This window comes from Fonsecaea erecta (genome assembly GCF_001651985.1).
Source record: "Fonsecaea erecta strain CBS 125763 chromosome Unknown Scaff3, whole genome shotgun sequence".
NCBI lineage: Eukaryota > Fungi > Ascomycota > Eurotiomycetes > Chaetothyriales > Herpotrichiellaceae > Fonsecaea > Fonsecaea erecta.
Genome location: NW_017387246.1, coordinates 1,624,336 through 1,645,933, shown reverse-complemented (window position 1 = coordinate 1,645,933; position 21,598 = coordinate 1,624,336). Strand labels below are relative to the sequence as shown.

Here is a 21,598-nt window from a genome sequence, read left to right as displayed (position 1 = left end):
GTGCCGTGCCCTTCCCAGCGAGCCAGCTTCCCAAGGACGACCTGCAGCTCTTTCCCAGGGGAGCCCCTCGCCCGTTCCCTCCCCCTCTCCTCGGAAGAAGGGACCAGCGGACTGCCGACCTGAGGGAAGAAACGATGTTTCGCTTGGTATGATCCGCTGGCTCCTGGCAATCCATGGCCCCCCTGCCATGGGACAAACAAGGCACTGTGACTACTCGTACCTAGCTAGTGACGGGCATCCAAATCCTGGCCACGTCCCAAAGCATCATCGTCGTCGTCAACATCATTCGACTGGGGGAAAATAAAGTTGTCCGAGTCCCTCTCCCCTACACATATTTGTACACACCCTCACCCACCACTGCAGAAACTCCTTCGAATCAATCGAGCCTCGCTGCAAGGCTGCTGCCCTCCATCATTATAAACTCCGTCAACTCACATCCAATTGAGGGTCGCGCGGACTTGCTGCCAGACAAACTCTACAAAGCCCTCTCACGCCTTTTCCGCCGAGTCTCCTGTCAGTTGGCACCATTGGCTGGCAAGTGCGACTGTACATTCTTCAGAACTCAATTATAGCATTGAGAGCCTCTAGCTCTTGAGGGGTTTAGCGATACGAGGCCCAAGGGCAGAGTGCGCGACGTGCTACAACGGCATCGCCTCCTCAGACTATTTGATTCAAATTTCCAAACCGCCCTCCTGGCCCCCCTGTTTCCGTCTTTCGTCACTCCTCTGAGCCTTAGTTTACATTCACCTCACTTCTCCCTCTCACCACAAACCACTCTTCACCGTCACTGCCGCTCCCTGGGTGCGGCCGAGCTTGTCGAGCTGGCCACAAAGCCTCTTCATCGCTACCTCACTGCGTCGGATCTGGTGTGCCGGCCAATTATCAAACTTGAGGCAACTCCTTCCTCCCCCCAAAAACCAACTTGCAGCCGACCGAAGTCTCCACTCCCAAGCCAGCACTTGGACTGCACCGAACGAACCGATTTACAACCTTGGACACCTCCATTAGCATTTTTCCATCCTACCTTTGCTCTCTAAGCCTTGCCAATCTTTGGGAAAACCGATGAGCGTCTTGACAGTAGCTGGGACAAATATCCCAGATCCCACGCTCTCCTACCCTTACTCACATTCTCCCGCCCCAATCTCCTCTTTGCCTCCTCATCCCGCGCCCTCGGTGGCTGACGGCGCCTTTACTCGCCCAGAGCGAAAATCCTACATTACAACAACGACCACTCCCATAGCGCCGGCGCGAACGATTAGCAATCACCAACATTCGCGGACCGTCTCTTCCAATACCCTGCCTCCGTTCAATTCTCTTAGGACCAGCAGCTCCTCGCCCTCTGGTCCGAACCATCCTCGCATTCCCTCCTCCTCTTCTCATTCGCGCCATTCCTCTACGTCGAATACCACAATGAGCATGCACAGACAGGGCACTACCGCTTCGTCCACCAGCGTGCCACGCCGTTCTACCTCTGGCCGCTCGACGGCCACGAACAGCCCCACGTCCTACGTGGCACTGATGCGAAAACAGAAGGCAACGGTCTGGTGTGACCGCTCGCAAAACATTGACCCAAGACTGGCCGCCGCCCAAAAAGCAGCAAAACACCGCGCCACCCTAGAAGTTCAAGGAGTCGTCCATGGTGGACGGACAAGCACCATCTCCTCAGGGGGGGTGGTTGGCAAGATCCGACACGGCGGTGTCCCAAAAGCACCCGGTTACGTTCCAGCCAACCTGACGGGCGCGTCTGTGCCCGTACGATTAAGCGCCAATGAAGCCTTAGGCGACGAAGAGGAGGAGGCCAGGAGCTTGACCGGTGACAATAGCATGATACATGCTCGGACCGGCAGCGGGAGAAGCAGTACCAATAGCGCCAAATACCGAAGCGGCTACCCGCGTCCGGATCAAGGACGATTTAGCAGTACGAGCACGCCACCCAGCGAAGGGTCTCCAGGGCAAGGCATACCGGAAGATGCGGAGACTGCCGAGGACCCGAAGCATGACTACTCCATCCACAGCGACAAATCTACACCCGCTGGCAGAGAGAGTGAAGATTCATTCGGCGAGTTGAGGGAGCTTTCTGCACCCAGTGCTGTGCACCGGGCGCTGGAGCAAGCGAAGAAAAACGAGGATCTACGAAGAAGAGGCAGCGTGGATGAGCGGACGATGAGCATGGGCCAACCTGGGGTGCGGCTTTTTGTGGCGAATCCAGATCTCGACGATTAATATTCGATCATGTCGACGGCTTGTTCTGCATCTTCTACTGGGGGCCGGTCTTTTTTCTAACTCTTCTTTTTCCTGGCTTGGGAATGGGCAGGCTTTCTTGGGACACACTTTTGGGCACATACGTGGAGAGGACCAGACTTGAGGTGGCGATGATGAGGAATGCGAGTTACGACGAAGACATGGAGGGGAATGGCCGTGAGACTGCAATGTGGCAATTTTCTTACGATAATGAGAGCTTGGACTTGCTAATTGGTGGCCTGTCACGAGTCGGTGACAGCAGTCCGACAGGTGGACGAGATATCCTGTGTGATTATGGCGGCTCTGCTTTTGTCCAAGAGGGCTGGGACGGGAAACAACGTCCCCCTGCGACGAGACGAATCACAACCGTGTGGAATGTGATAATTGTATCAACAATCATGCTTCTCTGCCCTGTCCTCAGTTGAAGTTGTGTTTCCTTATCATTTGCCGAAGCAAGGGCTAACATGGCCGTTCTCGACGGGGCTTGCAAGAACAGGTTTGCGATGCGTTGGAAGGAGGGGGAAATGGTCTTCCTGCAGGTGCTAAATCATGCCGCTGGTGCCCGCTACTAATAAGCGAACCTGTAACCCTGGGCGTGATGACGACACCCCTAACTCACATTAGGCACAGTTTAGGTAGGCACCGCTAGGCACTCCAGATCCCCATCGAGTTACCCAGGCTACCTAGGCCTAGGGCAGCAGGGGCTAGCCCAGTAAAGGGAGCGAGGCACCCGGAGCGGGCAGTCGATCAGGGAGCAGATCAGGGCACAGTCCTGGTTCCCTCCTCCTCCTGCTCCTGCTCCTGCTGATGGCGTGCCGGGGGATTCCTAGGCCCGGATATGACAGCAGCTCATCTCCGCACCGTCGTCTCTCGTCCAACTGGGCAGCAGCGCAACGATGACCAAATGGCAAATATCCATGATTCTTATCAGAGTTCATCTTTGGCCGAGCCGTCTCTTAATTAATTACGTTGTTGACTCCTCTTTCTCCATGTATGTTTCCTCACGCAGTATTTGTTACTTTCCGTGGTCAGCAGACAATGTCGAACAAGGCTCAAGCTCCACGCTTCAAGCTTCAAGCGCACTCGCTCAAGCTCACCTAAAGCTCAATCAAACGATTGATTTCCAATGCTTAAAACAAGGCCCACGCACGTGGGTGGGACGTGGGGTGCATGCATGCATGCTTGATACACACACACATACGCACCCACCGACCAGCCGCCGCAGTAGGAGTGGGACAATTGCACCTTGGTTCAATCTCTCCTAGAGCTCGACGCCTGCAACTTGGCCGTCACCAACGATGGACTAACTCGTCTGGCCCAGGTCCTATGACTCGTCTCCTGTGCATCCCGGCCGCCCCCCTCAAGCCGATTACAAGCGAACTGATGCATGCCCTGGTTTGAGAAGCAGAGGGGAGCTGGAGATGGCCCTGGCCCTGGACCAGGACCATCACCTCTGCCCTCTTCCTTGCCTTTGGGCCGTTGACCGCCTTTTCTCTCGATTCATGAGTTAACCTGAAGAGGAGGGAGAAGGAAGCAAAGTTGCAGCGATGCGCTGCGCTGCGATGCGATGCGAGGGCTCTTTTCTTCAACCGCCTCCTCCTCTGGATGACTAGCCTTTTCTGCTGTCGAACTTTGCTGCCTGTGCGGAGCTAAGGACACCATAGGGCAGGTTACAGTGCTGTACTTTGAAAGGAAGGCTCCGTCAAGGGTGACCCTGGCAAGGAGCACACTGTCTGAGGAGTACGAGGTACAGCGCAGCACCTACTGTAACTCGCAATTCGGGTTAGTTTTGCCCGGAGTTTCTCAGCCTGTGAACAGGCCGAGAAAATGATGGCGTGGCTCCTCTTCCATTCACCATTGTCCCCGTGGCACCTCCCTTCAATATTCCTGTCGCAGAAAGATGCGTTTGAGCCAGCTGGGGTCAAAACCAGCGCCTACATACACCCAGTCACGGCTTCCACTCTCGCAACGCGCCCGTCTTGCGCCATGGAGTGGGTACCGCAACCGGGAGAACGAACAGGCAATAAGCAACAAGCAAAGGAATGTCTCATTCTTGGACGGCTTTCCCAGGCCGAAGTCATTAGACGAAAAGGCAAGACGGGGACGGAAGAAAAACCATTCTCATTTGTCCAGGTGGTTTTGAGGCACATCGTAATTCGTCCACTTCTCCGGCCGCTTGTCTCACACTAATATTGATCCGATCCTAATCGAGAGGGCCGCAGCGAGCCGACTCCGATATTATTATCTCTCTACCGAGCATGCATGCTCTTCCTGTTTCGAGCCTCCTTCCTCTCTGACTTGACGGCGCCGTTAGAACGACAAGTGCTGGCAGGTGTTTGAAGTCCGCACGTCTTGTGTACACAGTCCTTACCTACAATCAGTTTCCAAAACGTCGTCGTCTACTATGTTATGTTCAGGCCATGCATGATGCGACAATGTTGTCTGCTGTATGTATCGAGGCCGATCCACCCACCCACCCACCCCGCTGCTATCCTGATATTCGTGACGGGAGGGATAGATAGATGGATAGAATAGTATGTGCCCTCTCCGGAAGAATCGACGCTCCTTTCTTTACTGGAAATACTTCTTGGGAACCGGGCAGCATTGGGCTGGGTATCTTTACTTGGCATATCGATATCAACCCACGAGTAAAGTGAGGAGAGAAGGGAAGCGCGTGCGTGTACAAAAGCCCGAAGGGAGAAAAGTCGGGAATGTGTGTTCCTTGTATTGCTCATTCATGAGAGGGAGTGCGTGCGTCGGATATGTCCATCTCATGATCTGCAGAGCCCAAGGGAAGCCGACCTCAATGACTCCAAAGTTCGTTTCAGTGTGTGTACCTGAGCAAGGAGAAATCATGACCGCAATGCTGTCGTGATCACACACATCGAGGAGGACGTCGGGGTTGCCTCTTGTAAGGATCCAAGTATACATCCCTTCATACCGTACTGGATACGGAATAGAACAAGCTCTGATATCGTCGAGGAGAACCTTCGCGTATCCTGTGCCCGTAACCAAGCGTGGTGGGAACTTTGGAAAAGTCAAAATCTGGTGTATCAAAGTGTCAAGTTGTCAGGATTTCTAACCACAGGAATACCAATACAACTCAGAGCAGCCTCGTCTTTGAGTTCTCCCCTCGACCTCACTTCCTTTGCTTTCTTTCCTCAATTTGTTCCTCGTGACGCGGACAATCTCTCGCTCATACGGTGACCAACTCACCTCATCCCAGTGGTCATGCTTTGTTTTTCAAACTACTTGGTTGGAAATGACCAGACGGGGAGGCACTACGGTTCAATACCATGACTTGTACACTGCCAACCACTGAATCGTCATGCCACTTTCCAAGCCAGGCAGCGTCTGATCGTTGGGGTTTCCTGGGTGGTCACCTCCCACGGCGATGTTCAGGAGCGGGAAGAATGCGCTGTGGGCAATCCTCTCCCAACCTTGCCTTGCCTCCCCACTGGAATTGTCCCCTTGAACCGTGTAGTACGTTTGGCCGTCAAGCTGGAATTTGATGGATTGTTTGCTATAGTCGTCGTCGCTCAGATCAATGAGGACAGCAAAGGTGTGGTATTGGCTGCGATCGAAGTCCATGGTTCCGTGACATTGGGAGTGGTTTCCCCATTGATCAGCCTGGTGGATCGAGCCTGTGTTTTCATTTTGTCAGACCTTCCTTCTGTTGACTGGCTGCACCTTGCTAGAACATAGCTCAGGGCGGTAGCTTACCTTGGTTTGTGGAGGTGCCATTCCTGAGCTCCATGATATCCCATTCACCACATTTTGGCCTGAAGAGGTTCGGTGTGTGAGAGATTGCTCGAGCAGAACAGGACAATCTTGAGGCTTACCAGTATTCACCTTGACGCATCGACTGGCCCAACGCCCACTAAGCAGGCCAAATGCCTTGCTGCTGCCACCACGGATTCTGGCCCATCTTGATATGGGCGGCAAAGATCATCTTGCGGTTCTTCTCACACGCAAAACTTTTGTTGCCATGCAGACGAGCAGACGTCCATTGTCCGCCCACCTTTTGGGGGGCAATGCAGAGTTGACCATTGCCGTCGAGCCAGGCGTTGTCCGTCGAGGTCGTATATTTCTGCCACTCATTATTCCAGTTGAAAGGGGGAGTTTGTAAAGCCCAATTATTTGAGTCTGGAGGAGAGCCAGCCGGGCCGTAGAATTCGTCGGACCATGCCAGGTAAAATCCTGCAATCTCTGGGGCACGCATTGCAGATAAGAATGGGTGGGTAATAATGAATCGTATTGGAGGATGAATGAAGGATGGTTGTTTGAAGCAGAGAGATTCGAAGAGATGGAAACATGGCCTGCATGCGCCGCCTGCCTCGAGGGTTGATGGACAGGAAGGAGCTCAATGAGTTGTCCCCTTCTCGCAAGAGCAATCTAGAAATGTAGCGGACCATCTGAGGAAGGCCATTGGATAGACTTCTTCAGTAATGCCGCGGACTGTGCCGTAACTGACATTAAATAACTCACTAGCTTCCTGCCCATTCTCGACTTCTGGTATAGTGTAGCGGGAGAGCTATAGATTTGACATGCGGATGTGATTTCGGAAGCGAAAGTCGCAGAGTCTGTTCCTAGTCCAGCCTTGCATCTCATAATCAATATGCTTTGTTGACCACTACAGGGGCATCCCTCCCCAATTTGCCGCCTGTGTCATTGTCGAAAACCAGTTCGACGTATCCCTCATTGTTCACCTTGACACTGACGGGTTCCCGGAAAACGTTGAGGGTCTCCAGACCCGCACTGGTATGGGTCCCTAGGTATTCCGGCTTCCGACTCATCAAGCCCAGCATGAGTAACTCACTGACGCTATCCCAACTGCTCCCCGTGTAGCCGGTCAGAAGAAGGAGGAATATGTGCATCACCATGAAAACACAGAACACACCTAGCACTGCGAGTGACAGCTGCACAGTGATGTCGTCTGCATTGTACCCGTAGCCTTGTTGCGACTGAGAGACCACTTGGTAAGTGAGAGAAGGGGGATTGACCAATGCAGCATTCTGGTCGATGTCAATCGAGATACCTGCGTACTGACTCCAGGAATGACTTTTGTCCAGATATGCATAAAGAGCATGTGTATCAGAGTCTTGACCGTCGTCCTGCGTAAGAGCCAGACCGTTGTACTTGAGATAGTCGTAATCTCCGTTCGCAAGCGCTAGAGCGACTATCTGGTGTGGGAAAACATCGTTGGTCAAAAACTGGAGTGCGGTCTGAGAGGCCAAAATGGTAGATCGAAGCCGTTCGGTCCAAGCAGGCGGAAGGTCGATTTTCAGATGCTGCGGAATGCCGCCATCATAATGAGTCTCGAGAACGTAATTGACTTGACTATAGCTGCTGTCGGCGGCAGATGTATTCAGCGTGACACTGGTCCACGTCGCATCGATCATGCAAGCATAAGCCGTCGCCGCGTAGCTTCGGTCAACCGGGTCTGTCGTCCCATATACCATAAGAGTTGAACTCCGTGAAGTAGCAGAAGAGGGCAGATTCGTGAAGAATAGAATCGTGCCATCAGCCGTAGCGTTTCCCAGGGTTTCGCCCCACGTGACGAGTTGGCCCAGTTGTGGTTCCGAGCTCGGGAAGGACAAGTGTGTTCTGTTATGATCATAATCGTACAGGTTGTTCTCGTTACAAGCACTTTGAACGAGAGCCTGAGAGGTTTTCATTGTCAAGATATTGAAGGGAGAGTCTGAATCTCTTTGGAGGTTCGCCCTTTGGGCGCGCAAAACATAGGACATGTCGCGGGAAGGCATTGTTGCGGTAGACCAGGGCAAACCGAGATCAGATGGTGTTCCGAATAATCGTACGCCATCTGAGTCAAGGAGGCGATATGGCTCAGAGCCATAGAATTGGCTAAGTTGTGTGATGCCCTGCTCGAAGGCGGTGCCAGTGTCTCTAACAGCGAACAGCATCAACGGCACAATCTGCGTAGGGAAGATAACGGCACTTACAGATACTTGGCTGTGTGAGGGAAGATGTCATCGAGAGGGTTCAAGATGTTCAGGTATTTACCAGTGGAGTGCGTGATTTGGCGGGGAACTATCGCGACTGCTCCTGTCGGGCCAACCAGGGCGGCGAGGACGACCGTGGCGAGGATCAAGAGGCCCAAATATGTTTTGCGATAGCCTCGCCAGCTCTTCGAGGTCAAGGAGCCCCAAAGCTCCAAAGACCACAGATACGATACGTCCGTGGCGCGCAAAGGAGCCACGAGCCCGCCGAGCGGAAGGTCTTCATTCCGAACCATGTGCCAACGGATGGCATCTAGCAAAATGACAGCCAGTGAAGCCTGCATGAGCAACTCCAGCAATTTGGCCGCAAATTGAAAGGCGGTCACTGCGGAGGTGGAGAGGTTCCCGACGAAGAAGGTATTGATATTCAAAACCAGCAGCGTCAAGACACCGCTGAGGGGCAGAGCGTGAGTCAGGATGTGTAAGAGTACAACTCCACGACTCTTGTACATCACAACCTTTGGCTCTTCTCTGTGCCCCTTCCATTTCGTCAGTTGAGGGAGTATCTGAAGTTTTGCTTTTCGCAATGCCAGTCGCACTGCATGGCCTAGGCGTCGGGGCACTTTCCGAAGGGCACTCCAAGTTGATGTCAAGACATTCTTGAGTGGCATGGTCGTTCCGCAGCACTTCTCAAGATTGAGACTCTTCGGCTGGGGTGCCTAGGGTTATCTTCTTGAACAAGAGCCCTCAAATGTATATGTAGAAACCTAGGCGGTAGGGTCCAAACCTTCGAGCCAGGGCGTGGATGGCAGGCAATATACTCAACCAATGTTGGCCCTCTGAGCATCCTTCAGGCCGTCCACTCAGTGCAGATCTGATTGGAATAACAATGCCTGTTTTTCCCTTCATGTTGCCCCTGGCCCCCCTGTGAGTTCAAGTAACAGGCAAAGGTGTGGCACGCCTGACCCTGTTGTAACACCACACACAAACACCCAGTCTGTTCTGAGAAGGCTGGACATTCTCGTTCTCGTCGAATCAGAAGCCCAAAGATCCACAAACACCACGGCAATAGTGGCTGTGCATATGCTGGTGAGGCTGTGCCAGAGGGGGCGTAGACACCTTCGGCACACCTGCCACGTTTGATTCCCCTCACATCCCATCCTGATGAGCCTCGGTCGCTTCGGTATCGGAGAAAGACTCTATTGCCCAATGCCGCGGCCACTGCCCCTGCCACGGGTGCAACAAGACACCTGATAAAGCGTGGAGCAACATGTGTTGGAGCTTACCATGAAGACAGGTGCTTGAGTGGCCTTCAAGAGCAGGATTGTCACCACGTCAGTCGACAAGCAAAGATGACGGCCAGTCCACCTCTGACGGGCGTCCGCGTCCTCGAACTCGCCGGTTTGGCTCCAGGTACTGCAAGCTCTCTACTCCGGGAGACCCCATGGCAAGGCTGCTCACAAGTTCAATATAGGCCCCTTTTGCGGTCTTCTCCTCGCAAACTGGGGGGCCAATGTCCTGCGCGTCGATCGTCCCGGTCCAACCTCCAGCAATGACCTCTTGACCAGCCACAAACGTTCCGTCGCCTTGGATCTCAAGAACCCCTCCTCCATCGCCGTCTTCCTGTCCCTCGTCTCAGTTGTCGATGTCCTCATCGATCCTTTCCGGCCCGGTGTGTTGGAGAAACTCGGCCTGGATCCCGAAACCGTTCTGCTCAAGAAAAACCCCCGCCTCATCGTGGTGAGACTGACCGGTTTCCGGCGCGATGGGAAATACTCGGCAATGGCGGGCCACGACATCAACTATCTCGCCGTGTCCGGTGTGCTGTCGATGCTGGGTGCGAAGGGCTCTCCGCCTTCACATCCCGCGAACATCCTCGCAGACTTTGCCGGTGGGGGTCATGCAGCCTTCACTGGTGTGCTGCTGGCGTTGATCCACCGCGCAACAAGTGGGAAAGGGCAAGTCGTGAACGCAAACATGGTCGACGGTGTCAGCTATCTCGGCACATTTCCGAGACTGTTGACGAAGATGCCCATGTGGAATGGTGAGCGGGGCACCAACACGCTGGACGGCGGAGCACCATATTATGGGTGCTATGAATGCAAGGACGCCGGGAAATACATGTCCGTGGGTGCGCTGGAACCACAGTTCTGGGCAGAGCTCCTGAAGGGGCTGAATTTGACCGAGGAAGACGTCGTCCCGGGTAAGCTGGATCGGCTGGACAAGCGCGCGTGGCCGTACATGCGCGAGCTGTTCACGAAGCGGTTCAAGGAGAAGACGCGCAAGGAGTGGGAGGCCATCTTCGACGGGACCGACGCGTGTTGTGCGCCCGTGCTCGAACACGCCGAGATGGAGGCGGCCGGATACGACCACCGACCCATCGTGGGGCTGACCTCGTCCCCCGCCCGGAAAGTCGAAATGCAGTGGGACGGCAAGGCCTTGAAGCCGGGTGCGGGCGGCGAGGAGGCGTTGAGAGAGTGGATGGGCTGGAGCAATGGAAAGGATTACGGGATCTCAGCCAACGGGTGCTTTGAGAAGAAAGAAAAAAGTAGGCTGTAGATCGTCTCCCTCATACGAGTGACGGGTGTGATCTCATTTCCTTATACGAGGAAAAATTATCAGGCGTTGTATAATTCTATCTTTTTGGGGTCCTCTTGTGTGAGAAAGACTCGCATCTTTCATCGAGTCGTTATTCCTTACCATGGCGAGATCTTCTCCATATGCTCCGTCACTCCCGCACCCAAGATTTTACCACATGCCATAATACGCTCCAAACCCAGCCGCAGCGGGCAAGTCGTCTGCGTTCAGCAACCCGACGCCCTGCTCGAGTAAGGTGGCCCACACCGCATTCCGCGTGCTGATCGGCCAGCCCGGGGTATCCCAGTACCGGGGGAGGATCCCTTTTGACTTGGCGACCTCGATCTGGCTGATCAGCAGCTCCATCTGGGCGGGGGTGAAGGTGGTGCCGTTGATGGGGCCGAACTGCGCGTCGAAATTTGTCGACGCCACGGGAGAAATGTCGGCCGTAATGTCAGATTCTGTCGAGTTGAGCAAGTCCAGATGAGCGTCAAAGAAGTAGTCGCGTTCGTGAAGGGGCTGGATCAGGTCCAGCGGCGCATTGCCTGTACCAATGACGGTGACGGGGCCGCTGGTGACGCCCGTGCCGTTGAAGGTGGTGAGGTAGCCCGGGGCGCGAAGCGGTTCCAGGGCGCTCACGACCGCGGGCCACGTGGTATGGCCGTCGGTCTTGACATCGATGAACAGGAACAGCGTTTGACCCGAAGAAGTGTCAAAGACGCCGTTTCTGCTGGGTGAGTTGACGAAGGGAGATGTCGGGTTTTGGCGTCGGAGGGTATCCAGGATGGGCTGGATGTAGAGTGAGTCGAGGGTGCGGGCTTGCGTCAAGGCAGATTCTTCATGGCCGACATAGAGGGTGTCGTTGTAGAGCCAGACATCAGCCTCGACGGAGGCACATCCCACAGAGAGGGCCGAATAGAAAGGAACGTCGCGCCAGTAGTCGTTGTGCGAGTGGATTGGTTTCTAGGACGAGATTGGGTGGTGAGTCGAGACCAAAAAAAGAGAGCCACGTGAGGGATTCAGCACCATGCCACATCGCAAGCAGTGCTACATTCTCTCGAGTGGCAGACGTGGTAAGAACTGTCGAGGGTGCACAGCAAGACTCACGGGTATGATCCCTCTGGTCAGATCGGTTGGATATGTGTAGCCATCGCTCTTTTGCGTGTTGGCCAGAATATTTTGGAGCGTGGTACTGATGTCGAGGCCCGTTGCCTGTGCGGAATGGGGGAGTGCGGCAGCATGGACTTGCAAGCCTAACGAAAGAGCGAGTAGAAAGAGTGAAGAGGCCATTCTGGGGAAACTCGGGAACAGGAGGCGTATCGAAGAAGAAATCGACCGAATCAACGTTCAGGGGCAGAAAACAACAGACGAAGCGGGGGAAAAGATGACGTCGCTCATATGCTACAGCCGGTGAGAATTGTGTAGCACCAGGAGTTGATGTTGTTGGAAAGTCGAGCATGGAGCTGGTGATGGGATAGAAAAGTAGCCAATGGGGAGAAAGCCGAAGCAGCCGATCCGGGGCGGAAGGAAGCTTAATTAGACGTGGTACCTGAGTGGCTTGAGCCTGTGGCTGATGCCGTCAGTGGCGCGGCTCCGGACTCAAGCTAGCTCGGCTTGGCACTGCTCGGCACTTCTTGGCCGCATCGATGACGGCATCCCCATTGTCCTTCCGCGCCAACCATCTGCACAGAAATTCCGTCCGACTTCGTGACGCAGATGCCACTTCAATTGAAACAGCCCCGCCAGGTGATATTTATGTCTTCGACTCTCGCTATCTAGTTTTCCTTTGTCTCTCAAGTTTCTTCATCAACTGCCATTCTTCTGATCTGGTCTCTTTTCACTTCTCTCGCCAGCCCTTTCCCTTCGTCGTCGTCGTCGTCGTCGTCGTCATCATGCGGTTCTCCATCTTTTTTCTCTATTCCCTCGTTACCGTGGTACCTGCTTGGGCCCAGAGCAGTGATGCCAATGCCACGACCACATCCAACTCCTCATCCCTGGTGGTCGCTGCTTCTAGCTCCTTGGCGTCGGTGTCTTCAGCAATGTCCCAGTCCCTCGCTTCGGTCTCCAAGTCTGCCGCCTCAGTTGCCGCCTCAGCCTCCAACTCCGCCGAAAATGCTGAGAATTCCATCGCTGCCAGCTTCAGCTCTGCCAAATCGGCTTTCTCGGCCAGTCTTTCGAGTCTGAGCTCTGAAGCTGCTTCCGGCAACACCGCCGCCGCCGCCACTCTCTCGTCTCTGACTTCTGCCGCCTCCTCCATCTTGGGCAGTATCACCACGGACGCTGCTAGTGCTTTGAGTGCCGTGACGAGCCAGGCCGGCTCTGTCACTTCGGCTGCGTCTTCCGCTCTTAGCTCAGCTGCTTCCTCTGTTTCGGCCACCGGCTCTTCCACCACCAATGCTGCCGCTGTCCTGCCAACCGGGTTGGGTGTCGTCGGGGCTGCTTTGTTGGGTGTTGCTGCATTCCTGTGAACAACACGAAATCACGGATGGCACGGGATGGCATACTATCGGGACTGGTACTGACGAGAGGTCATAGTGAAATTCAATCGGCATCATGGTGTTTGGCTTTGGTAAAGATGGGACGAGATACATGCAAAAGTTTCATCAGGATTACGGTCTAGGACAGGGGGATAACGACAACAGTACACAGCTATCATCATATCCAGTTTCGAGTAGATTTTCTGCTACGAAAAGGCTGCGTGGGATGTAGAATCATGGGCTCAGGGAGCACTTATTGACAGCTATCAACGAAATAATACAAGACGATGACTCAAGGCCAGTCAACTTGCGTGCCTTCTGCGCGCCCACTTCTATAAATCGCTATCATCTATTAGATATAGGTGGATTTCCCAGCACTCTTCACAGTGGCTTGCATAAGTGCCTGGTTGTTAGTCAGAACACACCGCTTTCTGATTTGGGCAATCCGCGAACGGCTGGAGAATTCTTAGCCCTTCTTTTCGGGCTAAGGTATTCCGTCTTCCGCATTCGGTTTTCCGAATCTTGCCCCTTACGCCGCTCGTATATATATAAACGCTTCCCCCGGTCAACGACGTTACCTTGCTGGGTCGTTTTCTTGTGACCGCAGCCCTTGACTCTCGACTCGACTCGGTGCGCCAACCGCCACAGAAGAGCGTGCCTTTGACCATGTCTTTTCCCACCGTTCGCCGAATTGTCACCGGTATGCTCAGCCAGCCCCTTCCTCACCTCTCCCTCCCTCCCTCCTCACCCCCCGTCCTTCCCCGTTTCGGATGAAGCCACAACTTTCCATCCATCTCACCCCCGTACACAAGAGGCAAGAGGCAATACTGAATATTCCCCCCAGGCCACGACAGCCGCACGGGCAAATCGGTCATCGAAACCGACGACGCCCTGACCCCCGCCAACCCGCTGGACCCGACCGGCGCCCCGCCGCCCGCGGACAGCATCATCCCGGGCTTCACCAACCTGTTCCGCACGGCGGGGGTGCCGGCGACGAACGTGCAGGGCGCGTGGGCGGACGTGTTCGGGCGCAAGATCGGCCTGGTCGACCCGTCCGGCGTGTTCTGCCGCGTCGTGGATTTCCCGGCCACCACCCGGGACGCCACCGACGACGTCAATATCATGCACCGCACCCAGAGCGTCGACTTTGGCGTCGTCCTCGACGGCACCATCACCCTCGTCCTGGACGATGGGTCCGAGACCGTGATGAAGCAAGGCGATGTATGTGTCCAGCGCGGCACGAATCATGTGAGTGAGTCCCATACACATCATATCATGTCACATCATACCGCACCATGTCATATCATCATCATTAACTTGCGCGTCTTTTCTTCTCTTCCTCTTCTTCTTGATATGGTTGCAGCACCACAAATTGACGAGATTCCCCTCTGTGTCCCCCCTCACCGCACAGGCCTGGAAGAACGTGAGCACCGAGACCTGCCGCATGCTCTTCGTGCTGGTGCCCTCGACGCCGATCCGGAACGAGGCCACGGGCGAGGTGTTTCCGCTCACGGACACGGCGCATCTCGAGGACAAGACGCATATGGCGACGCAGTAGGTTCTGGGTCTGGTTCTGGGTCTGGGGGCAGAGCAAAGCAAAGCAGGCAGGCAGGCAGACAGGCAAGTGTCGAATCTCCCTGATGAGATTGGGTGAACAAGGACTGAATTTATACATCACGGCAGCCACGAGACGAGAGCAAGAAAGCAAGGCACGAGGGGATGGATGGATGGATGGATGGAAGAGGTTTGTTTGGGAGAGAAATCTACCAAGTTGAATACCGAATGAGCCTGGGTTCCAATAGTCGGGTCCATGATAACGTCGAGGGATATAGATTTCTCCTAGTCTATCGAGATGACGATTCATCTGACGCTCCGTTAAAAAGAAAAAAAGAAAAAGAATTGGGGATCCAATCCAGTATACAAAGCTCTCACTGATACAGTCTCTGCCCCAGAAAAGTCGTCTGTGTGTCTGGATGTGATTTGCAGTGCGTTGTATCTCTCTGTCCGAGTCGTACTGAGGCTCATATCTACTCCTCTCGCGTCGACCTATCGCCAACGACAGGGCAGACCAGTTCCTCGCCGCCAGCAAGACGGAAAAGAAGGGGGCAAGGCGCAAGCTAACAACCCGCCCAACCGCTTAATCCTCCTGATGTAGGCATCCCCCTTCTCCTCCCGCACCCAGAACGTTCCATGCTCTGTGGCCGGCCGAGTAGCAGAGACCTAAGCGCCGACCTCAGCGACGACCTTGCCGCCACTCTCGACACTCGCCCCCCTAATACCCTCCCGCTGCACCAGCTTTAGGGCCTCCTCCAGCTTCTCCTTTTCAAGTCTCTTCTTCTCCAGCGCCTCGAAATTTCGTCGCATGGCGTTGCGAGTGAATTCCTCTCCCGTCACCGCGGGGTATTTCTTGAGCGGACCTTGGATGATGACGTCTCTGCACGGTTGATTGAAGAAGGCAATGCTGTATCGTTCGCCGTAGAAATCGTCGAGTTCGCTGGGTGCCTTGACGCGGTGGAAAGTCGACTTGAAACGGTCGTCGGACCAGGACATGAGGAGGTCGCCGATGTTGCAGATGATGGCATCGCGGGATGGTTCCACTTTCGTCCAGGTGTCTCCGTGGGCGAAGGATGTGGAGGCTTCTCGACCAGGGCAGATCTGTCAGACAGGAAGTTAGACAGGTTTCGCCCACATTGGCCGCAAAAGACATTGTGGAGTCATACCTCAAGGCCACTCTGCCCCGCCTTTTGGAACAAGAGTGTCAATAGATCCCAGTCGGTATGTGCTCCTGCACGGTGAAAGATCTCTCCGGTTGCGTTTTCTCTGGGAGTCTCAAAATAATGCAAGAGTCTCGCCACCGTCTGGCTCTCGGGTCTCTTCACGTCATGAGCCTTGATAAAGTAGTCATCTTCGAACCCCAACCCGCGGGCGAAACAAGTCATCAATTTCTCCGACACCCCCTGGGCCTTCCACATAAACTTTAGGGCGGAGTCTTTGAAACCCGGCAGTGCGGAGTCATCGAGCCACTTGCCCTCCATATTATTGCCGAATTGCATCTGGTAAGACTCCTTTCTATCTGCAGCACCTGTGGAAGGTCGAACTTGTGAATTCTTCTCCCACCCAGCGTTGTTTGCCGAGGAGAATGGCACTTTCGCCTTGGTGTCGTCTGGAAGCGAGAAAAAACGGGCGGACTGGGTGAAGATCTCGTCGATCTCCTCAGGAGTGATGCCATGGTCGATGACAGAAAAGAACCCAACGTTCTCGGCCGCAGAAACTAGTTGAGAGGTAATTTCATCGATGCGTGATTCATAGTTGGCCAGTGAGATGGTGGGAATGGGTCGGTCCAGGTATTTAGTCTTCTCGACACCCATCTCGATCTGTTCGAGGCTATCTGTCTGGGGATCAGAGTGCTGAGTGGTAGTACCGTGGCTGATGAAGAAGTTGAGAAGAGAGGCCCAGGAACGACGTTCAGATGATCTTTATATTGACTTCCTCAATTAAGTCTGATCGCAGCGTCGATGTCCTTCGATGTTCGTATATGTACAACCGATAAGGCCGTCCCACCTCCCCCGCCTTTTATCGTCCAATCATAACGCGTCGATAATCGTACGTTGCTGGTAGGCTTGCCGTGCGTCTTCGCACAGCCTTATGAGGCGCGGAAATCATTCAGATGTCGAAATTCAGGAGATCCTCAAAGAGAAAATTGTTACTGATACCTGTGTGAGGCGGGAAGAGCTGTTCGAAGGTCTCGTACCCCAAGTCGGACGTGATAACGGGCTCCTGTATCCCCGGCGTTTTGGTTTCCGTCGGTTCATACAGGTCCATCGAGGGCTCGGCACCTCGATTTGCCGACCTCAAGGAATGAGTAAACGAGTCGTTTCCTACGAATGACTCGACAAACTTAGGTACGTTGAACTTCTGGCGCTTTGGTTGACCGCGATCCCCGCTCATACTGTCATGGGTGCGCTTTCGATAGTTTTCTAGGGTTTGGTCGGCTGTCAACCGAGCCTGTTCAGCAAGCAACGATGATAGCAATCGAATGCCGCGCATCGCGATCATGCTGTTTTCGAATTTACCCAGCATCGTGATGGTATTCTCGACCAATTTCCGGTGTTCCTCGTACTCTGGTTCGTTGGTTCTCCGGTGAAAGATGTCCAGGGCGAGTGTTATCCCCGCGGCGACCATGAAAGCCTGGTCGATCCAGAGCATGGGGCCCTCCTCATCATACGCTTGTCGTGCCTCCTTCAGTATCGTCTTCGCCGCTGCCATGCATGTTCGACGTGTAAAGTCGAATGCTTGCTCTGTGAAGCTCCGCCCCAGAAACGCCCGGTGGATCATGATGATCTTGTGGGCAAAGCAAATGGTCAAGCTTCGTCGCGCCCAGGGGATAAATGCGGGCCATTCCGGTTGAAGAGGTTCTCTCATGGAGAAGAAGCGAGGCAGTCCGTCAGTCGCGAGGGCCCGCATCTGTGCGTCGTAGGCCAGAACCTGCTCATACTTGGTGTACAAGGTGTTAGAAGAGATGATGGCGTCATGTATCTGCGGCATCAAGCTTGCGATGTCCCCGAGGAAATTGGGGAAACTTGTCATACTTGGGACATCATCGGGGATAGGTAGCATTGTCGTGTCATCGCAGTTCATAGGTTTGAGTGAAGAGAAATGCATCCTCTGGATCGAATACATTTCCGAGAAAGGGATTGAAAACCAGTCTTGAATACACAGTTGTTGCCAGAGTCTCCTTCCTGTCTCACGTTTGATGATCTTCTCTCGTAAGGCAGGGGTCGATAACATGGAAACCCCAGCCCCATTGTTCCCATCATCTTCTGGGCCCAGTCGCTGCAATCCAAGACCTTGGGCGATCTTCACCGCAGCTCCCAGCAAGGTGCTCTGAGTGTTGCTGAACCCCAGGATATGAGCGGACATGGTGAGCGTGGTGATGGCTTCGACCGAGTAAACGTGATGTCGCCACATATAGTCGGCAAGATTGAGGCACGTTACCGTAGCCTTGTACCATTGCCTCGTCAGCTTCGCTCTTTCGTTCCTCTTGAAGCCCCAGCTCAAGGCCAACTGCTCATTGGCACAAGTCATACTGGCTGCCATGACAGCAAAGAGCAAGGCAGTCCATCTGAGATCCATGTTTCGGACTTGCAGTCCACTGGGGCCTTTGTAGACCTCTTTGAGCTCTTCGTAAAATGTCGGACCATGGAAGCATCCATGGTACCACAAGATCGAACTCACATGGTACTCAACCAGCTGGAATACCTGTTTGCGACTGGGTAGGAGCAGTTGCAGAAACGAAACTTGAGCGGCGCCAGTTCCACCCAGGCCATTTGAAACATCCCAATCTGGCCCGGTGTCCTTGGGAAGTGCGGCAGTGCCAGATTGGTGAGGTTCCTTGAGAAGGTCCAACGCTTTGAGATCATAGTCCGATAGCTTGCTTCGGCCCCAGGTGAGGAACTCTAGTACGGACGCGGCGTTTTCGACGTCTGTAACTGGCCCACTGGTTGGCGCGGGCCCAAGGGTGCTGGGATAGACTGAGGGTGGTTCGCGGGGACTAGGCCCAGAAGTCACAGATTTGGGGGTTCGGAGAGAAGGGTGTACAACAGCATCTGGCAGGTGGTTGGTGGTGGTAGTGGTAGTCTGGGGAGAGGTATCGGTAGCTGCGGGACTGGAATCTGCTGCCGTGGATGATCGAGGATACATCCGGTGGATTTTGGGATCGTAACCGCCTTCGGGCCATTCGCGTGTGCATTTTGCAGCATCGCCCCTCTTGACGCAACGACCACAGGGAAGGTTGCGATCACATTTCTGCCGGCGCATCGAGCACTCGGTGCATGTCTGGCGTTCTTTCGGCATGGTTGGGGCGCCAGATGGCGTTTCACATCGTCTTCGTACTACTATCGTGACCCCGATCGACCGAGGTGTTTGTACGGTGTTGTTGAGGGATGATGTACGAAGGTGGAGGCGGAAAAGTGAGATGAGGTCGAAAGAAAATTGGAAGCCGGGAAACTCGGCCGTTGAATTGCTTGGCATCCCGTCATTGGATCACGCGGCCCCCACATCCAGCTTCCAGAGCGAACTACGGAGTACGGAGTAATAGCACCGAGTACGGACACAGAGATAGAGGAAAGGGCTTCATGCCATGATCTTCCCCAGAATTGCCAATATTCAGCTTGCTCGTCTGAACACTGAACACCACCGCACAACACAGCATCCCACCCAACAGGACTATAGCTCAAGGTGACTCGGTTTGCTGCTACCATGAAATGGCCTTCCTCGCTTCCTCCTCAATGAGGGCCGTTCTCAGGCGGCGCCCTCGTCACTTACCGGCGACAGTAACCGTCCAATTGCACACACACTTCCCTTCTGGGAAGCCATGCAGCCAAGTAATTCACACCCTCGCTAGAATTGCCGGAGGGGAGGAGGATCCTGCTCTTTTCCATGCCCTCGGAGCTTCGGACAAAACTAAGAGGTCTTGTCCAAACCGTCGTACACAGAGAGTCCCATACTCAGCTCCAAGCTAGCTTCACTGCGTACTTCGATCCTGTCACGGCCAGCACAGACCCTCCGTAAATTGTTGTGAACCATTAACGCAGGCGTTATCCAAGCAAATTCGTGGCGAGCTCTGTGGGGTGTTGTTCGTACTTGCTTGAATCGTGCTGGGACCGGACAACGCCTGGCAAGTACGGTGATTGGGTCTGATCCCGTTTCGTTCGATGGGCGACTGTGGATAGGGCAGGGACCTATGCAGGTCTCTAATAGCTGTCGTCTCATCCTTCAACCCCTGTCTTCTTGCTGAAAGCGTCCCTCGCCATCATCGTGTTCAAGACCGCACAGTTAAATGCTGCCTCTCCAGGGGGGATGACAACAAATATATACGTGTTCTCGGTAAACCTGGCCAGAAAGCAATTGAAACGAGGCGTCTGGACTTTGAACAGTAAGAACCCTGCGCTTGCCGCCGTAGTTCTGGTGTTTCGTGCTGCTGTATGCTTGTAGCTCTTCATGATGTTTGATATCCGCTCATGTCGATCCATGTTGGGGTTGTCCTCGCCATACTGTGTGGCGACGTTCGTCACCGTCAGAAATGTAGATCTCTCGAAAAGCACTATCTCTTCGGCTTTGAGCTGTTTTGCGAAAGCTGCCAGAAAGCGTTCTATCACCACCAGGTTCGGAATCATCTTGTGGACAATGCCTGCCCAAGCCTTATAGAGTGTCTGATCCCAGATGCTGCTCGCGAAAGTCTCCAAGCTGAGGCCCTCGGAGCGAGCAATGATCAACCGGCACCTTTCTTCATAGATTCTTTCTCGGTGTTCACTCTGGACCAAATCCATCTTGTGTACCAAGCAGAAGACGTGGGCGTTAGGACTGTATTCTTTCAACGCTTTGATCACCTGGCTGTATGTCTCGAGGTCCTGATCCACGGCTCGGGATTCGATGTCAAAGACGTAAATGAGAACTTCGGCATCGGAGAAGACGTTTTCGCGCTGGGCGTTCAGGTAGGAGTCCATGAATGCGTCTTGCCTGCGCAGGGGTACGTTAGTCACACCGGAACAAGACGCGTGAGAAGGGAAGCATGAAGTACGACATACCCTCCACAATCCCACAGATTGAGGGTCAGGTTGCCCATGAACTTTGCATGACTGTGTTCCACGTCGATTGTCGCTCCCAGTCGGCGCACGTCCTTTGCGACATAGTTGCTGAAAATGATGGAGCGCATCGACGACTTCCCCGAGCCACTCTTGCCCATCAAGAGGACCTTCTTCTTTCGCTTCCGCGTGTCCATATCGCTGTCCACTACTTGAGAGCGGCTGATCTTGTGTCTGCGCTCAATGAGCGTGGGTATGGCGGGGGTGTGGAAGACATTCGGAGGCTGCGCTGCGGAGACAGCTGCGGAGGCTAGCGGGCTTGTGCCGCTTTATGCAAGGCTGCCTGCCTCACCAGCTGTCTTTGCGGTAGCAAGACTCACCGGCTCATCCTCGGTAAGACATGTCGTTCACACGCATAGTTCTAACGCATAGAACACTTCTATTATCACACTCGTCATAATGGCGAAAGCGTTGAATGAGAATACACATTTGTTCTCCATCGGTCTCCAGTGAAACATGGCTTGGCGCAACATACGCCGCCGAGCATATCTCATTGATAGGGCAAGTAGTCACTAAGCAGTGAGTCGCAAGATTTGAAGAATAGAATTCACCAAGACGCTCAGAGCATACTCTTCAATTTAAGCAAGACCCTGTCAAGGGTGGAGAACCTGTATTCAACGCTCCCTCAATCGTCAATCGAATGTAACGCTCCATATCAGCGCGCTTTCTGTCCCGTTGCACCTCGTCAAAATATCGAGGT

General features: G+C 54.1%; 11 protein-coding genes across 11 annotated transcripts; 3 read left to right on the top strand and 8 right to left on the bottom strand.

Annotated features, from left to right (window-relative positions):
* Positions 1–1,410: 1,410 nt before the first annotated feature.
* Positions 1,411–2,223, top strand: AYL99_03845 (hypothetical protein; the record flags this gene model as incomplete). The annotated part of the gene is made up of 1 exon (XM_018835359.1): positions 1,411–2,223. One exon carries the CDS (start codon positions 1,411–1,413, stop codon positions 2,221–2,223), a length of 813 nt encoding a protein of 270 aa, XP_018695009.1.
* A 3,306-nt stretch (positions 2,224–5,529) lies between these two features.
* On the bottom strand, positions 5,530–5,998 carry AYL99_03844 (hypothetical protein; the record flags this gene model as incomplete). The annotated part of the gene is made up of 2 exons (XM_018835358.1): positions 5,530–5,885; positions 5,965–5,998. The coding sequence occupies 2 exons, from the start codon at positions 5,996–5,998 to the stop codon at positions 5,530–5,532; spliced, it is 390 nt and encodes a 129-aa protein (XP_018695008.1).
* Positions 5,999–6,121: 123 nt separating this feature from the next.
* AYL99_03843 (hypothetical protein) lies at positions 6,122–6,463 on the bottom strand (the record flags this gene model as incomplete). The annotated part of the gene is made up of 1 exon (XM_018835357.1): positions 6,122–6,463. The coding sequence occupies one exon, from the start codon at positions 6,461–6,463 to the stop codon at positions 6,122–6,124; it is 342 nt and encodes a 113-aa protein (XP_018695007.1).
* A 391-nt stretch (positions 6,464–6,854) lies between these two features.
* Positions 6,855–8,872, bottom strand: AYL99_03842 (hypothetical protein; the record flags this gene model as incomplete). Its single annotated transcript, XM_018835356.1, has 2 exons — positions 6,855–8,148; positions 8,205–8,872. 2 exons carry the CDS (start codon positions 8,870–8,872, stop codon positions 6,855–6,857), a joined length of 1,962 nt encoding a protein of 653 aa, XP_018695006.1.
* Positions 8,873–9,553: 681 nt separating this feature from the next.
* AYL99_03841 (hypothetical protein) lies at positions 9,554–10,760 on the top strand (the record flags this gene model as incomplete). Its single annotated transcript, XM_018835355.1, has 2 exons — positions 9,554–9,614; positions 9,676–10,760. The coding sequence occupies 2 exons, from the start codon at positions 9,554–9,556 to the stop codon at positions 10,758–10,760; spliced, it is 1,146 nt and encodes a 381-aa protein (XP_018695005.1).
* A 189-nt stretch (positions 10,761–10,949) lies between these two features.
* Positions 10,950–12,068, bottom strand: AYL99_03840 (hypothetical protein; the record flags this gene model as incomplete). The annotated part of the gene is made up of 2 exons (XM_018835354.1): positions 10,950–11,741; positions 11,886–12,068. The coding sequence occupies 2 exons, from the start codon at positions 12,066–12,068 to the stop codon at positions 10,950–10,952; spliced, it is 975 nt and encodes a 324-aa protein (XP_018695004.1).
* A 625-nt stretch (positions 12,069–12,693) lies between these two features.
* AYL99_03839 (hypothetical protein) lies at positions 12,694–13,333 on the bottom strand (the record flags this gene model as incomplete). Its single annotated transcript, XM_018835353.1, has 2 exons — positions 12,694–13,240; positions 13,302–13,333. The coding sequence occupies 2 exons, from the start codon at positions 13,331–13,333 to the stop codon at positions 12,694–12,696; spliced, it is 579 nt and encodes a 192-aa protein (XP_018695003.1).
* A 588-nt stretch (positions 13,334–13,921) lies between these two features.
* Positions 13,922–14,813, top strand: AYL99_03838 (hypothetical protein; the record flags this gene model as incomplete). Its single annotated transcript, XM_018835352.1, has 3 exons — positions 13,922–13,955; positions 14,100–14,503; positions 14,667–14,813. The coding sequence occupies 3 exons, from the start codon at positions 13,922–13,924 to the stop codon at positions 14,811–14,813; spliced, it is 585 nt and encodes a 194-aa protein (XP_018695002.1).
* Positions 14,814–15,475: 662 nt separating this feature from the next.
* Positions 15,476–16,623, bottom strand: AYL99_03837 (hypothetical protein; the record flags this gene model as incomplete). Its single annotated transcript, XM_018835351.1, has 2 exons — positions 15,476–15,910; positions 15,976–16,623. 2 exons carry the CDS (start codon positions 16,621–16,623, stop codon positions 15,476–15,478), a joined length of 1,083 nt encoding a protein of 360 aa, XP_018695001.1.
* A 295-nt stretch (positions 16,624–16,918) lies between these two features.
* On the bottom strand, positions 16,919–19,108 carry AYL99_03836 (hypothetical protein; the record flags this gene model as incomplete). The annotated part of the gene is made up of 1 exon (XM_018835350.1): positions 16,919–19,108. The coding sequence occupies one exon, from the start codon at positions 19,106–19,108 to the stop codon at positions 16,919–16,921; it is 2,190 nt and encodes a 729-aa protein (XP_018695000.1).
* Positions 19,109–20,022: 914 nt separating this feature from the next.
* AYL99_03835 (hypothetical protein) lies at positions 20,023–21,035 on the bottom strand (the record flags this gene model as incomplete). Its single annotated transcript, XM_018835349.1, has 2 exons — positions 20,023–20,773; positions 20,842–21,035. The coding sequence occupies 2 exons, from the start codon at positions 21,033–21,035 to the stop codon at positions 20,023–20,025; spliced, it is 945 nt and encodes a 314-aa protein (XP_018694999.1).
* Between the last annotated feature and the right edge of the window lie 563 nt (positions 21,036–21,598).